General features: G+C 47.8%; 1 protein-coding gene across 1 annotated transcript in view; it reads left to right on the top strand.

Annotated features, from left to right (window-relative positions):
* Positions 1-794: 794 nt before the first annotated feature.
* ZNF618 (zinc finger protein 618) overlaps positions 795-13,665 on the top strand; it is a 163,963-nt gene continuing 151,092 nt past the window's right edge. The window contains exon 1 of the mRNA XM_050907735.1: positions 795-854. Coding sequence (XP_050763692.1) covers positions 795-854 — 60 coding nt within the window. The remainder of the gene's footprint in view (positions 855-13,665) is intronic.

The following is a 13,665-nucleotide window of genomic DNA, read 5'->3' as shown; positions in this document are numbered from 1 at the left end:
GTGCCGTGCGGGACCCCGGGCTCTCACCCCAGCTACAGCCCGCCGGGCTTTCACCCCCTTGCCCCGGGCCGAAGGCCGCCTCGACGCCCTCGGGGCCAGGCCGGGGACGCCCAGGCGAGGCGGGGGGCCAGACCCCGCCGCTTTGCCCGGGCTTCTCGGGGGCAGGCTGCGGGCCGGGGTCCGCGCAACAACCCTCCCCCCCCCCCCACCCCGCGTCGCCCGCGCGGGCCACCCCACGGGGGGCGCCGCGGCGGCGGCCCCACGGCGCGGAGCGGCCCCGCGCCCGCCGGGCGGCGGCGGCCGGGCCGGGCTGGGCGGCCGCGGCGCGGCGGTGCCCGGCGCGGGGCCGGGCCGGGCCGGGGCCGCGCGGGGGCGGAGGGCAGCGCGGGGCCGGCCGGCGGCGCGGCGCGGCTCCCGCGCTGGGCCAGACTCAGCCCCTTTCTCCCGCCGCCGCTGGCTGCGAGCGCGCTGCGGCTGGAGCTGCCCCCAGAGCGGCTCGTGATGGCGGCGGCGGCGCGGGCTCGGCAGCGGGAGGCGCCCGCCCAGCCCTGCGCGCCGCGCCGCTAGCGGCAGCGCCCGTGCCCGCGGCGGCCGCCCCGGCCCATGCCCCCGGGGGGAAGGGGGGCTGCAGCAGCCCGGCGAGCCGCCCACCCGCGCAGCGGGGGCATCGCCCCCACTCGCCGCTCCTGGGAGGGCGGAAAGGAGGCAGCGGCGGCGGCGGCGGCGCCGGCATTGTGCGCGGCGGATCGCAGGCCCCGGCGGCGCGGGGCTCGCCTGCCTCCCGCCCCAGCCTCATGAACCAGCCGGACGGCTCCGCTCCGGCGGCGGCGGCGGCGACGACGACGGGAGCGCAGGTACGCGGCGGGCCGGGCGGCGTGTCCCCCGGGGGGAGGCGGAGGGAGCGGGGAGGAAGGGAGGGAGGGCGGCAGCCGCAGCCGCCCCGTCGCGGAGCCCCGCCGGCGGCGCTTTGGCGCAGTGCGCGGGGGGCGCCGCCGGGGCACGGCTCCCCGGACCGCCGCGGCCCGCACCGGCCCCGCCGGCCCCCTCGGACCGGGGCGGAAAACAAAGCGGCGCCCAGCAGCCATGTCGGCGGGGACGAGCCGCCGGCCGCGGCCCGGCCCGGCCCGGCGCCCGCACCCCGGCCCGCCCGCCCGCCTGCCCCCGGCCCGGCCCGGCCCGGCCCGGCCCGGCCCGGCCGGCCCCACGCTCCGGGCCCGCCGAGCTCCCTCTCGCCGCTCCCCCGCTCCCCTTCTCGGGGCTTTTTCTTTTTCCTTCCACCCCCCCCCCCACCCCCCCCTCTAATTTTCCTCCCGAACGGTAGGGTTGCTTTTTTTTTTTTTTTTTTCCATTAAAACGACGCCACCTAGAGGAGACTATTTCGTAAATAAAAAAAAAAAGAAATTAAAATTGAAAAAAAAAAAAAGAGGAAATATTCTGCTATTTCTTATTTTTCAAGAAAGTTGGGGCCGGCGGGGCGGTGCGGGGCCGGGGTCCCCCCGCCGCAGCCCCCGGCTGCGCCCGGCTCGCCCCGCAAATTTCATTTTTGTCCCTTTGGAGGCAAAGCCCAGCTAATATGTAAATGAAAATTAAGCTGGAATTTGAATGAATTCAGGTTTTCCCCCCCACCCCACCCCTTTTTCTGGAGGAAAACGGAGCCTGAGAGCAGCAGAGTGCTCGGAAATGAAAGTAATGCAAGTTTGAGATGGGCACCCCTGGATGAGCTGCAATAAAGTGATTAGTTTGGGAAAGTGGGAGAATTGCTGTTACGGAGCAATTATGAATTGTACTTCATTGTAATTTTGAACTTGTGCAGCACGCTGTGCCAAAACTGATTTTTTTGCTGCAGTGCTTAAAGTTATTTGTTTCAAATGAGGAGTTTTGCAGGAAAATTAGAGCACAGAAAATTTGCTGTGGACACACCCAAATTTTTTTTTTTTTGGGTGATTTTTGGATTTCATGCAAAACTGCTCTTAAACAATGAGGTTCTAAACACAGTCCAGGAAAACACGAGGACAAGCAAAATTAAGAGTCGAATGTCAGTTTTATTTTTGAATTTCTTGGCTTTTCTGATGGTTTCTCCTGGCATAATTAAAACATAGTTTCCAGCATTTAATTTCCTACTTCTTTTGTAAAGAAAAAAATTTCCATAGCAGGGTTTTTAGGTTTTTTTTTCTTCTTTTTTTAAACACACATACTGTAACAACTCCAGATACTGTGGATCATATAAATCTAGTATTTACACAGATTTATTATAAGGTCCGCCATGATATTATGAATATGCATAATTAGCAATATTGTGAAAAAATAATTGCAGATTTAGTGATTTTGATTTTTTTTTTAAACAGTAAAACTAAAGTGCCTTTAAAGGGCTCAGCCATGATATTTTTCACAATTTCAAAATCCTTCTTCTCTTTGACTGTTACTATAAAGCCTTCCTGGAGTTTGAATTGAAAATCTTTTTTTCATAATTTTTTTTTGTTTTGTTTTTTTTAAAAATGCTGCTATGTTCCTATTATTTTGCTGTTACGGGGTGCCTGTGAGTTCTGGACTGTGCACACACTGGTTTATTATTGTAGGGTTGCCCTTGAATACTGGGGTCTTGGTATTGATCTTTTAAAAATAAATAACAAAAGAGCACTGAAACATGCATTGTTTCAAGAAAAAAGCAATATAGGAGAGATAGATGGCCTTTCCACCCAAAAGTGGGGGAGGGAGAGGAAGGGAAAGATTAGGTCAACATTGAGTTTTACCAACCTTGACACAGTCTCCTCTCTAAAATGGGGACAAAATAGCAAGATGGCTGGCTCCACAGCTGCAGCAGTTTTTTTTTTTTTTTTTTCTTTTTTGGAAAAAGGCATTTTTAAATTTTGAACTCAGAAGTGAGTTTCTGGAGCTGCCGGGCACCCACCCGCAAATGCTGAAATCCAGGCGCTTAAAAAAAAATTAAATTTCAATCCGGAATGAATTTTTAAATCTGAATCTCAAACCCCTGAAAAGTTTTTTGTTTTTTTTTTCTGTTTTGATTTTTATTTCATTGTAACTTGATATTTGCTGGAAATTAGGAGTGGCTGGTGAATTCAGGGTTCAGGGGCTGTTTTTCACTCTCCTCCCCTTTATTTGTTTCACGTTTTGGGTTGCTCAAAAGGGGGGGGATGATGGAAAAAATTTGCAAAGCAGGGTAACTCTTGGGTGGAGGAGAAAATACTCTGAAATGTCAACTTCATATTTTTATTTTTGCATTTATTTTCCCCCCCAACCCCCCCGAAAAGGACCCACCCTCTTCCTGAATCTCTTTTTTAGCAAATAATGAAGCGAGTACCACGGTGACAGACCAGCAGTGGTGCAGTTAGAGTGGGGTGGCACATACGGGTAAAAATTACACACAGTGCTCTAAATTGGATAAAACAATCCCGGAGAATATTTTTTTCATGGTTTCATCCAGGAAGCTTTAATGTGATGGCTTTTCCATATTCTTATACTCCAAGAATTCCCTTCCTTGAGCTGCACCCCATAACTTTCACTCACTCTATGATTATACCCAAAGAAACTGTTTAGCTGTAATTTTTTTTTTTTTTAAGGTTTCATACATTTTTTCCAAACGGAGATCTTTTGATGCTGCTTTTTCTCTGCCCGGCCCCACACCCTCAACCCTGAGATCTGGGGAGCAACACCGTGGCTGTGCTTTGGGATGGGGGGGCACACATTGATGGGTGCTGCGTTTTGATTACAAATAATGAAATATATTCAATTTTGGGTCACAATGACAACATTTTACAGTTATATCTTTAAAGTTTATCATGGTATCATAAAACAGAGGAATCGAAACTTGAAAGGCCCTAGTTTATATCTGTTTTAACCTGTTTTCAGCTGTTGTGGGAATAAGTGAATTTTCTGTTGATGTTTGAAATGCGTTTGCGTGTTGCACATCTCCTCTGCAGAGATGAAAATGCAATGCCATAGTACTCAGCTGCAACTTGTGGGGATGCTGTCATACCGTAGGTGTGCGTACCGCAACCTTTACAATCTTTAACTCTGTGTATATCAGTTTCTTTTAAACAACGGCTTCCATTATATGTTCCGCTGGTGATGAAAAGCTACGCTTGAGGTTATAATGGGTTTCTGAATCTAACCTTTCTGTGTGCTGGTGTCCTTCCCGGAGAAACCTCCTCCTGCTTGAAAAATTTTTCATAATTTTTCATTGCAGTCTGCTTTCAAGCGGATTTCTTTTTTTTTCTTTTTTTCTTTTTTCTTTTTTTTTTTCTAGGAAGTTGATCAATATTTATCATTTTAAAAATTGCTGTTTGGCAGCCTGGAAGGGGGAGGGGGAGGAAGGGAGCCCGGCAGAGCGATACCAACAGATTTCTTGTGACATAACTGAAATGTATTTTTTAAAAAAGAAAAATTTCAAGTACCTCATCCTCGGTGAGGATGAAAATAGACATAATATTATTAAAGTAGATAATATTTACACAAGCACCATATAAAACCTCACGACGCTATTCGCATAACTCCAGAATAATTTAAATATATATCACTGCTATAATGCAACGCCGTGAATAGTTCGGTTCCCGGGTGCAGTCACATGGCCCTGGTGATGCACAGTCAAGTTTGCAATTATGCAAGTGCGGTAGTGAAATTAGTGTTCTAAAAATTAGATTTTTGGGGGGGGAGGAAGGGGGAGTTGAAACCTGCTGTAAGGCTTGTGCTGATATGGATTCAGGATTTGTGCTTGCTTCTTTGGATGCTGTGTGTGTTGAAGGGTTTAGACCTTCCCACCGTGGCATGGTGGGGCTCAGTCGCCGGTCCCGGCTGGTCCCTGCGGCACAGCTCCCCATGGCACAGCTCCCCTCGGGGCCACGCTGGCTCCGGGTGGGTGAGTGGTACTGGGAATCTCACCTTTCAGGGTCCCTGGCATTGCGAGTTGAGCCGTCGGCAGCCTCAGCTTGAGCATCTCGGGCATCGCTCGGATTTTGAAAATGGCATGGTGCGGGCGTTACCTGCGTAGGGGAGCGTGTGGTCACCCAACCCAGGCAGCTTCTGTGGGACCACACGTGTGCATGTAGCATATTGCATATGCAGAAGGGTTTGCTGGTCCCGCCTTAACCTGCTGGTATTACACAGGGCGCTGTGGGTTGCTCCAGTTAGGCTCAGATCCACGTAAGCAATTATTTGCGTGCTAATTGTGCTGGGGGCTGTAAAATGGACAGGGTTAGTCCCACAGTCGTGGGGAGCTGCCCATAAATGTGAATTTTGTCAGAGGTGCCGTTTGCAGGATTAGGCCCTGTTTGTACACAATGTGCCAAGTGGGGACTGAAAGGGGAGGGCGAGGGGAAGAGGCGCCTGGGCAGGGGCTGCGAGCGCGGCTGGAGGTTGCGGTTGCTCTTTGGTAAGGGACATGAGTAAATGGCACCAAGAGATATTTATTTCTTGTAATTTCTAAATTTCTGAGCATCTAGCATTACGTATATTTAGAATTTTGCATTTACAGATTCAGTTTGGCCATACCGTGTTTTCTGGGGAAGAAGTTTCTAATTTTTAAAGGTCTTTTATGGATTAATTGCTAGTCATCTGCCTCCTTTTTGCTTTTGTTTGGTTCCTTGAATGTCTCTTGATTATTTTGTACTATGTGATGCCAATTTAGTGGTTAACTAGTATGCAAACTACATCTGGACGTGTTGACTTTGCATTAACAATCATTGATTTGTCTGGAGCAAGGGAATAGAAATGAATGATGCTGTTTACTGTGGATAGTATATGAAAAATAACCATTTGCGATGTGTCTTTCATCAGTGGCACACAGCTCTGGTGCAACTTGTCACAGTGGCTCTGCCTTGTCGGCAGTCGTGTGAGAGCTGAATTCTGAAGCCATGGCACCAGGAGCGGGAAGAGGGACCCGGGAAGGCAGCGGCACGTGGTGTACGGTGAAGGGGTTGACTACGTGCCCTGCATGGGAGAGGCATGGCACGTAGCTCCTGGTTACCTTAGTTAGCTCTGGTGACAGTGGGAGCAGGGTAAAGTTGTAGCAGAAAGGGAGTGGAAAGACATTAATATATATAATATATAACATAACATAATATACAACACGTAATATATATAGAGAGAGCTTTTCACTTGGGAGCATAATCAAGAGGATGCAAAATTTCATAATCATAAATAATAAGCAGTGGATTGAGTTGATGGGTGGCTTCAGTGACAGTTGGTTCTCTGCAAAGCCTGTGGCTGCAGTGGCGCGGGTGGCTCTGGCTGGAGCAGAGTGTGGTGCCTCCTATCCCCGCCTGGTCTTGGGGGAGCTGAGATGCACCCGTAGCTGCTGCACGTTCAGATGAGTCGTGGGACATAGGAGGCATTGCTACACGCTTGTGTCTTCTTCGGAAGAAGGGAAGGGCTGGAGGAGATGCCCTTTCTGTGGAACAGGTCCCTTCCCAAGACACGTGCGTGCTGGAGACATCAAAGCTGCCATGCCCCACTCCTTGGACGGGGTGTTTATAAAGGCAGGGTTGCTTTCACTTGGTTGACGTTGGATATTTAGACCTTGAATCTATCCTCCCATAGTCCTGGGCTTTATTTGCTGTCTCCTGTTGAGTGCTCTCGTTGCTGTTGGTGGGACTGCGGTGGTGTGTGAAGTTGAGCCTAAGCATTGGCCTTCCTTTTGGGCTGGGGTCAGCAGTCTGAGCTCTTCCCACACAGAAATTGCTTTGCTAGCCTCTGAAATGTGCATGTGCTGGTCGGATACCAAAATGATGGACATAGGTGATCTCCTGTAGTGTGGGTTTCGTACACCGACACTATTGAGTGTGTAATGCACATGGAGGTGCCAGGCAAGCTGCATGATGGCTTTTCTGAGTTACTTGGGTTTTACTTATTTGAGTGTCTGTTTGTTGCTCCCAAGGTGAGCAGTGTAAGACATGGCAGAAAAAAGAGGTTAAGTAGAGAAAATCCTCCTCCGTACTCTTTGAAAGTGCAACTGCAAAGAAGTTTCTTATTCAGAGAGATGTATTTGGGGAAGGATACAGCATTGAGGGTACGGGTTGTGTAGAAGTGATATTAGCAGATTAGAGTCTGTGCCCCTACTTAAACCACCTCCGTACCCATACAGAAGAGTTTTTGTGCTCTGCATTTTTCAGGTTTTTTTGGCAATTGAATGGCAGTTAGCTCAGGTTCATTGACCGGTCTGTGAGTGCTTGTGCCAGCACGCTGGAAGCCTTTGCTCCGGCTGGGATGCTGCGTTAGGCGGCTCAGGGAGCGGAGGCAGTGGGGGGGGGGGGGGGGAGGGGGCACAGGGCGCGTTGTGCCTCCCCTCGGGAGGTTGAACCAGCTGAACCCCCGTGCTTGTGCCTCCATGGGTGTGGATGGGCCCGGGTGACTCTTGGACAAGGTCAGGGTAGAGTTTCAGGTTCCTGCCAGGAGATGAGGCTTGTGGTTGATGGAGTTGTGCTGCCTCTGGAGAAGCTGGAGGCCACGCAGCCCATTTGGGGTGAAATTATAAAGTTCTGGGTCAGCCTGGCAGGGCTGGCAGGTGGGGGGCTGTGCGCGCCCCCACGGCTGTCCCCGTGCGAAGGGCCTGGGCGGCCATGCATCATGCTTTTCAGTGGTGGGACCGGTGTCACCATACCGATTCCTCTACTAGGGTAGGTCGTCTTGGGCGTCTTTCTCCTCTGTCTTTATTTCTCTCACCTGTATTGCGAAGGCACCCTTCAGTGTGCGCTTAGAAAGGTTTAGCTGGTGTCCTGTACCTGCAAAGATTTTATTAGATAGGCAAGGTCTTCCTTGCTTGTAATTTACAGTACTCCTGTTTGTTTCGCATCTGTATTTGGCTGGCGTAATGTGAAAAATAAAGCTGGAAGTGGAAAAGTGGCGACTGCAGATTTTGCCTGTGCTGATAATGGGCTGACACAGGGAAACGCGATCATCGGCGCGTGGAGCAGAGGCTGGGGGCTGCCGAAGCTGTTGAGGAGTCGCCATATATATAAGGGATCAATACGTGTGTGTACGTGTTTATGCATAGGGACGTGTCTGAGAGACTCATTGATGGAGAGTGCAGATCTCCAGTGAGTCTGGGATGGGCTGTTGGGTCCCTACTGGCAAGGGGCTCAGCAACGCTTGGGTCAGATAACACAGCTCAGTGAGCCATTGGTATCCTCTGTACTGTTTTAGAAATTAGGGATGTTATCACACAAGTTTCAATATCTCAGCAACTGATAGAAGCGAGAACAGCGGTGTTTGTCGGACCTTTCCATTGGCAGTGAGCTGAGCAAGGCTCTCACTCAGCAGCTGCGACGGGCCAAACGGGGTCACGTCCCGGTGCTGGTGCCCCGATGGCACCACCGTGTTTACAGGGTCTTCAGGTTTTAATACTTGTTGTGATTTCATTTTATGAGATACACTCAGGCAGCAAGTAATTTTTTGAAAGTTAATTTTTTACTCTGTGTGGGTGTAGGTATCCTTTCCTGCCCAAAAATAGCAGCAGAAGTGAGTTTTCAGAAGTTGGGTGTGCTTGCGTTGAAGGCCCGTCATTTAGGTTCTGCTTCCAGTATGTTGCGAACAATTTTAGTACAAGTATTTAATTGCTTTAGACCTATTTTTAGAAGTATTAAACCTCAGTTTTCAAAACTCTGCAACCAAAACCAACAGCTCTGCCGGTGCGGGAGAACTGGGAGGGGAACCTGGAGAAAAACCCGAAGCGATGTGGGTTGACCCCATTGGGAGCAGAACATGGTTGTGGTCCTTGGCCAGGGCTCGGGGCGCTGCGGAGCCTTTGGGGTGCACGCTTGAAATTGAGTTGTCTGTATTTTGGTGAGGGTTTTTTTTATTACTATTCTAATTACTTGGCTACACGACGAGAGAATGAATGAAACCCTCTTTCAGCAGATTTGTACAATTTCTTATATTAAGTCTGCAGACTGTTGGATGTAGTTTGGAAACGGAGCTGAGAGCATGCCGGTGAACAGCGTGCAGACGGCCCCGGTAGGTCCCTAGCTTGAAACCCAAGAACAGCTACCGCTTTCTGGGTGTAAATCTGTCATTTGAGGTCTGATGCACTTTAGTCCATGGGCTGCAAATCCTGATCTTCTACCGGCATTGTGATATGTGTAATTTTGAGGGTGGGATGGGACGGTTGTAAGGACACAGGATAATTATTTGCTGGAAACAAAATATGTTTTTGAATTTCTGTATGCGTTTTTGAAACCTGTGTAGTAGGGAGGCACAGCTGGGTTTGGATCAGGCTGGTAGCAGAGGGGATCCGAAAATCCTTGGGAATCAGCGGGATTTCTCTTTGCAGTCAGGTGATGCCGTTGACAGGAGCCCAGGTTGGGCTCTCGAGATGCTCAAGTGCATCCTTGGGACGACAGTGGTGGCAGCGACACCGGGGGACGGTTGGGACCCGGCAGTCGGTGGCCCTGGGGTTGTCGAGTGGGTGCTTGGCGGTGGGCACGAGCTGGTGGGACCGGTGCGGGCTGGCAGGGCTGGAGATGAACTTCGCCAGTGAAGGAATTAATAATTGAACACCAGGAAGACTGTCCCCGGGTGTGTTTTGACTCCGTCATGTTTAGACTGCTTTGGGGCATGTGGCTTCAGCTATCTGGTTATGGTTAATACCACTGAGGCATACTACATATTAACTCCGAGGGACGGATATTTTTACCTTCTTATCTGTCTTTATTTGAGAGGCCTATAAATTTGTCTCGTTGGTGATAACAGCAGTTAGAATTAGTGTTTCTCCTTAATCAGGTTTGTTAGGACACTGCCAGAGAGACAGCCTTGGAGGGGGACCTGCTCTGCCGCGAGCCAGGGAGGACACTGGGCGAGAAATAAAAAATGCAAATGTATCCAAATAAATTGCATTAGGTGGAGGTAAAATACATCTGGAGCAAGTTTGCAAGGTCCAAGTTGTATCGCGTGTGGTCTGAGAGCAGCGATGCAATTCCCACTCCTGGAAGCAGCTTGCAGATGTTGGAGGGATGTAGGCATGAGTCCATTGGAGCATCCTCAGTGGAAATAGTGGTGCCATTCGTAAATGAGAAAAAAAATACCCCAGAATCGAGAAAAATAAGAGGCCCTTTTCCTGAAACCTTGCATGTATTTAAATTTTTTTTTTTTTTTAAACGCCGTGGTCTTAATTGGTTTAGTTGCTAAAAAGTAGATTTGCTGAGAATGCTCCATTTGCTTTTGGTTTCTGATAACGTTGAGGAGATAGCAGTCGCACGTTGTGGATGTTTGTTTGTCTGACTCGTAAATGTTTGTGCTTTCCTCATTTTACGGAGAGCTCTTTGGCCTTCCTACTCCAGCATAAACAGTGTTTGTGATTGTAGTTCATTATGTGATATTTAAAATGTATAAAATGAAATGTTCCTGTCTACTTTAAGCAGACATATGTCTACGTTTTACAAATTAACCTAATTAAATATATATGTAGAAATTTATGATATTCAGCTCCTAGCATAAGGTACGCAATTAGCATCCATGGAGCCAGGAAGGAATTTTCCATTTGTATCTTGACTTTTCCTCATAGGATGTGTGGTTTGGTGGGGTTTTTTTTGGTTGTTTTTTTTTTTTTTTGTTTTTTTTTTTTAAATCTTCAATGCTTTAATTTTTGTTCTGCTTAGGAATTCACTTAGGGACCAGTCCTGCAGGGATTTAAGCCTGTGGTTAAATTTCCCCACAAGTAGCTTTGACTGAAGTCAGTAAAATGGTACCTAATTCCTGTACCTCAGCCTATCCCTTTCACTCTGCAGGACAGAAGGATTTCGTTTTGTTAAGAGAATATCATCATGAGCAAAAGATCATTCTGGAGGAAAAATGGCATTTGAATATTTACATTTTTCAAGCCTCTTCCTTCCTCCCACCCAAAAATAGCAAAAAAAATTATCTGTCTCCTCTGGATTTGTGTAATTTTCAAGGGTTCGGCCAGCATTGTTTCCGAAACACACCGTCCCTCTACCTTAACTCTGTCTATGGCAAGAGAGCCCTTACACAATAAACACGAGGAATATATTCCGTTAATACATGCTTTCATTTAGAAATATTCTGGCACCAGGAGTAATACATTTTAGTTTCTTTTCTGCCAAAGTGTTGGGGTTTTTTCTAATATAAAGTTTGATCACGTTATAATAGTTTGTTATATAAATAATCATTTGGTCTATTTTGCATATCAATAGGTGAATCCATTTTATTCACAAAAAGCCTTTTTTCCCCCATAAACATCCCCACTGTTCCATCCCAGAAGGTACTCTTTCTTAGCAAAACCAACAAAGTAAATGACGTGCCCAGCTCAGCTATTTTAATGATCCCACAAACCCAAAAAAGCAGTAGGAAATTTTTCAAAAGCAAACTGCAGAAACATTTTTTTTGGGACATCATAACTTTTAAACTTTTTGTCCAATTATTTTTGTTAGATTTTTCCAAGTAGACATCGCAGCGAGCTGTAAACTCAAAGAATTTGGGACTGTTCTTTCTTTCTGGAGATAGTTTAGGGGTTTCAAAGGTGACCCAAAGCTGACTTGAAGAGCATTCCCCAGCGAAGCTGAGGACCCAGCAAACATGCTGGCTCCGTTACTAATTTCTGTGCAAGAACTATTAATAATTCTGCGTGTGGAAGGTGAGATGTTGGATCATAACCATTTTTCCCCTCTTGGACACCTCTACGAATCCATCCTCCAGTATTTTCCTTCAACTTTCTGCATTGCTGTGTTTCCCCATCTCTGTATTTCAAGGCAGAGGAAATTTTGCTCTAAGCCACGTATCCAGATCTGTCCCTTTGCACGAGCTCTCTGCTGTCTCAGGTTGAGGTTGGTTTCTCCTACCCTCCCTAGATGTTTTTGTGCCCTCTCCCTTACAGGGGATGCCTTTTTATATGAGATGCTCAAGCCATCAGCAGCTTTGATTCCCAACTCTCCATCACCAGGTGTTGGGTGGTGACCAACTACATAAATTAGAAGAAGAAAACAGTATTGCAAACTCTTTTCTGGGTTTCCTTGTGAGCCTGCAGCCTTGCCAGCAAGCTCTGCAGGGCAGGAACTGTCTTATACCCATGTCCTGTATAACTCCAGGTATGGGACAGATGATTTACTAATAATAGCTGTATTTTCCACTCTGGCAGGTATAGCATCCAGCTGTTTCTTTCTCACCTCTGCTTCACAGTGCTGTGCCCACCCTTTGGAGGCTCCTCGTATCTTGTCCCCAGGACGTGCTGCAGCCCCTCGTTATGTGGATTTTCAGTAGCCTGGCGTTACCGACCGCCAAAGCAATGATTTGGATAATTGCAGCGTCTGCAATTTATTTAGGCAAATAGGAGCGTGAAAAATATTTGCTTTCCCTTGCTTGTGGGGTTTATTTTGGGGGTTTAGCTTTGTGCTTTGGGAAGCAACAACCAGCAGTCCTGTGTGCCCCTTCTCCCTGCCCGTCCTTGGGGCGCTGCTCCCCGGGGCTGTTCGTGGACACCCTGTACACGCCACGGGAGTTTCTCTCGCTCGATCGCCCTTGTTGCCCTCCTTTGCTTCCTTTCTTCTCCTTTTATTTCTGCAGTTGCTTTCAAGGTGGGATCACCAGGACTATGCACAGTGCTATGGATGCAGCTTTATGCATCGGCACATTTTCTGTTTCTTTACTTATAATTAGTTGTTGCCTTGCTGGCTACCATCGAACGCGCGCTCGCGCTGCTGGAGAAGTGCCCTCAGTGTCTCCTCGATTGCTTTTGTGAATGCTAATGTCTAATTTAGATACCTTGATTTTGTGTATGTCGTCGTTTTTCCTCCGGTGTATCACTTTCTCCAGATCTTACTTGGTGCGCGGAGCAGATGTCTGCGGGACCCCACTGTGATAACGAACTATTTCTGCCCTTTATTTTCCATCTTTTAATCAGTTGTTAATCAATGAGATGACTTCTTACTTTATCCTGTGCATATGAAAGTATTGTGAGTGTACTTGCCGTAAGAGCCTTCATAGAGGAAACTTGTCCAAGGCTTTTGGGAAATCCAGGTATGCTACACCGCTCACTCACAGTTTTCTACTTGCATATTGACTCTTGCCAATGGTCCTCATAGCTTAGTGCATTACGACTGTCTACAGAAGCCATACTGATGCCTGGTGTTTCTTTTTTGTCTGTGTGAACACTGATTTTTAGTTTTATTTTTTTAGTTACTGTTTATACTGATTTTTCTGCTACAAAAATGAAGTTCTGCCATTTGTAGTTCCTTGGATCTCGTCTGTAGCTCTTCTAAAACGGTGGGATCTCATTCATTACTTTCTGGTTCTTAGGTACTGAGGTTGTGGTAGCTAGGTTATTTTAATAGCTTAATGCCTTTCAGACTTTTGAATGGATACTGTCTGGCCCTGTAGATTTTTTTTTTGCTGTTAATTTTGCTAGGCAGGTCTACATCTTTTTCTGGTGACCCTGCAGTCTGAGGCAGATACTCGGCTCATTCCTGATGAAGGGAGAGTCCAGGAGGGGAATTGCTGAGCCCTGTCACAAGTGAGCACTGGTGCAAAGAAGTTGAATTTTTATCCTGTGGTTTTATCTTTCTTCAGTGCTTGATTTATATCAGAATCTGGTAGACTTCTGGTGCTTGTGTGTTTGATTTTTTATTTTGTTTTAAATTAGGTTTTATTCCTTCAGCAACCTGTTTCTCAAAATCTTTTTCTGGATTGACTTTTTACCGCTTTAAGCGT

The sequence above is a fragment of the Gymnogyps californianus genome, chromosome 18, assembly GCF_018139145.2.
Source record: "Gymnogyps californianus isolate 813 chromosome 18, ASM1813914v2, whole genome shotgun sequence".
In the NCBI taxonomy this organism is placed as follows: Eukaryota; Metazoa; Chordata; class Aves; order Accipitriformes; family Cathartidae; genus Gymnogyps; species Gymnogyps californianus.
This window is presented reverse-complemented; position numbering and strand designations above follow the sequence as displayed.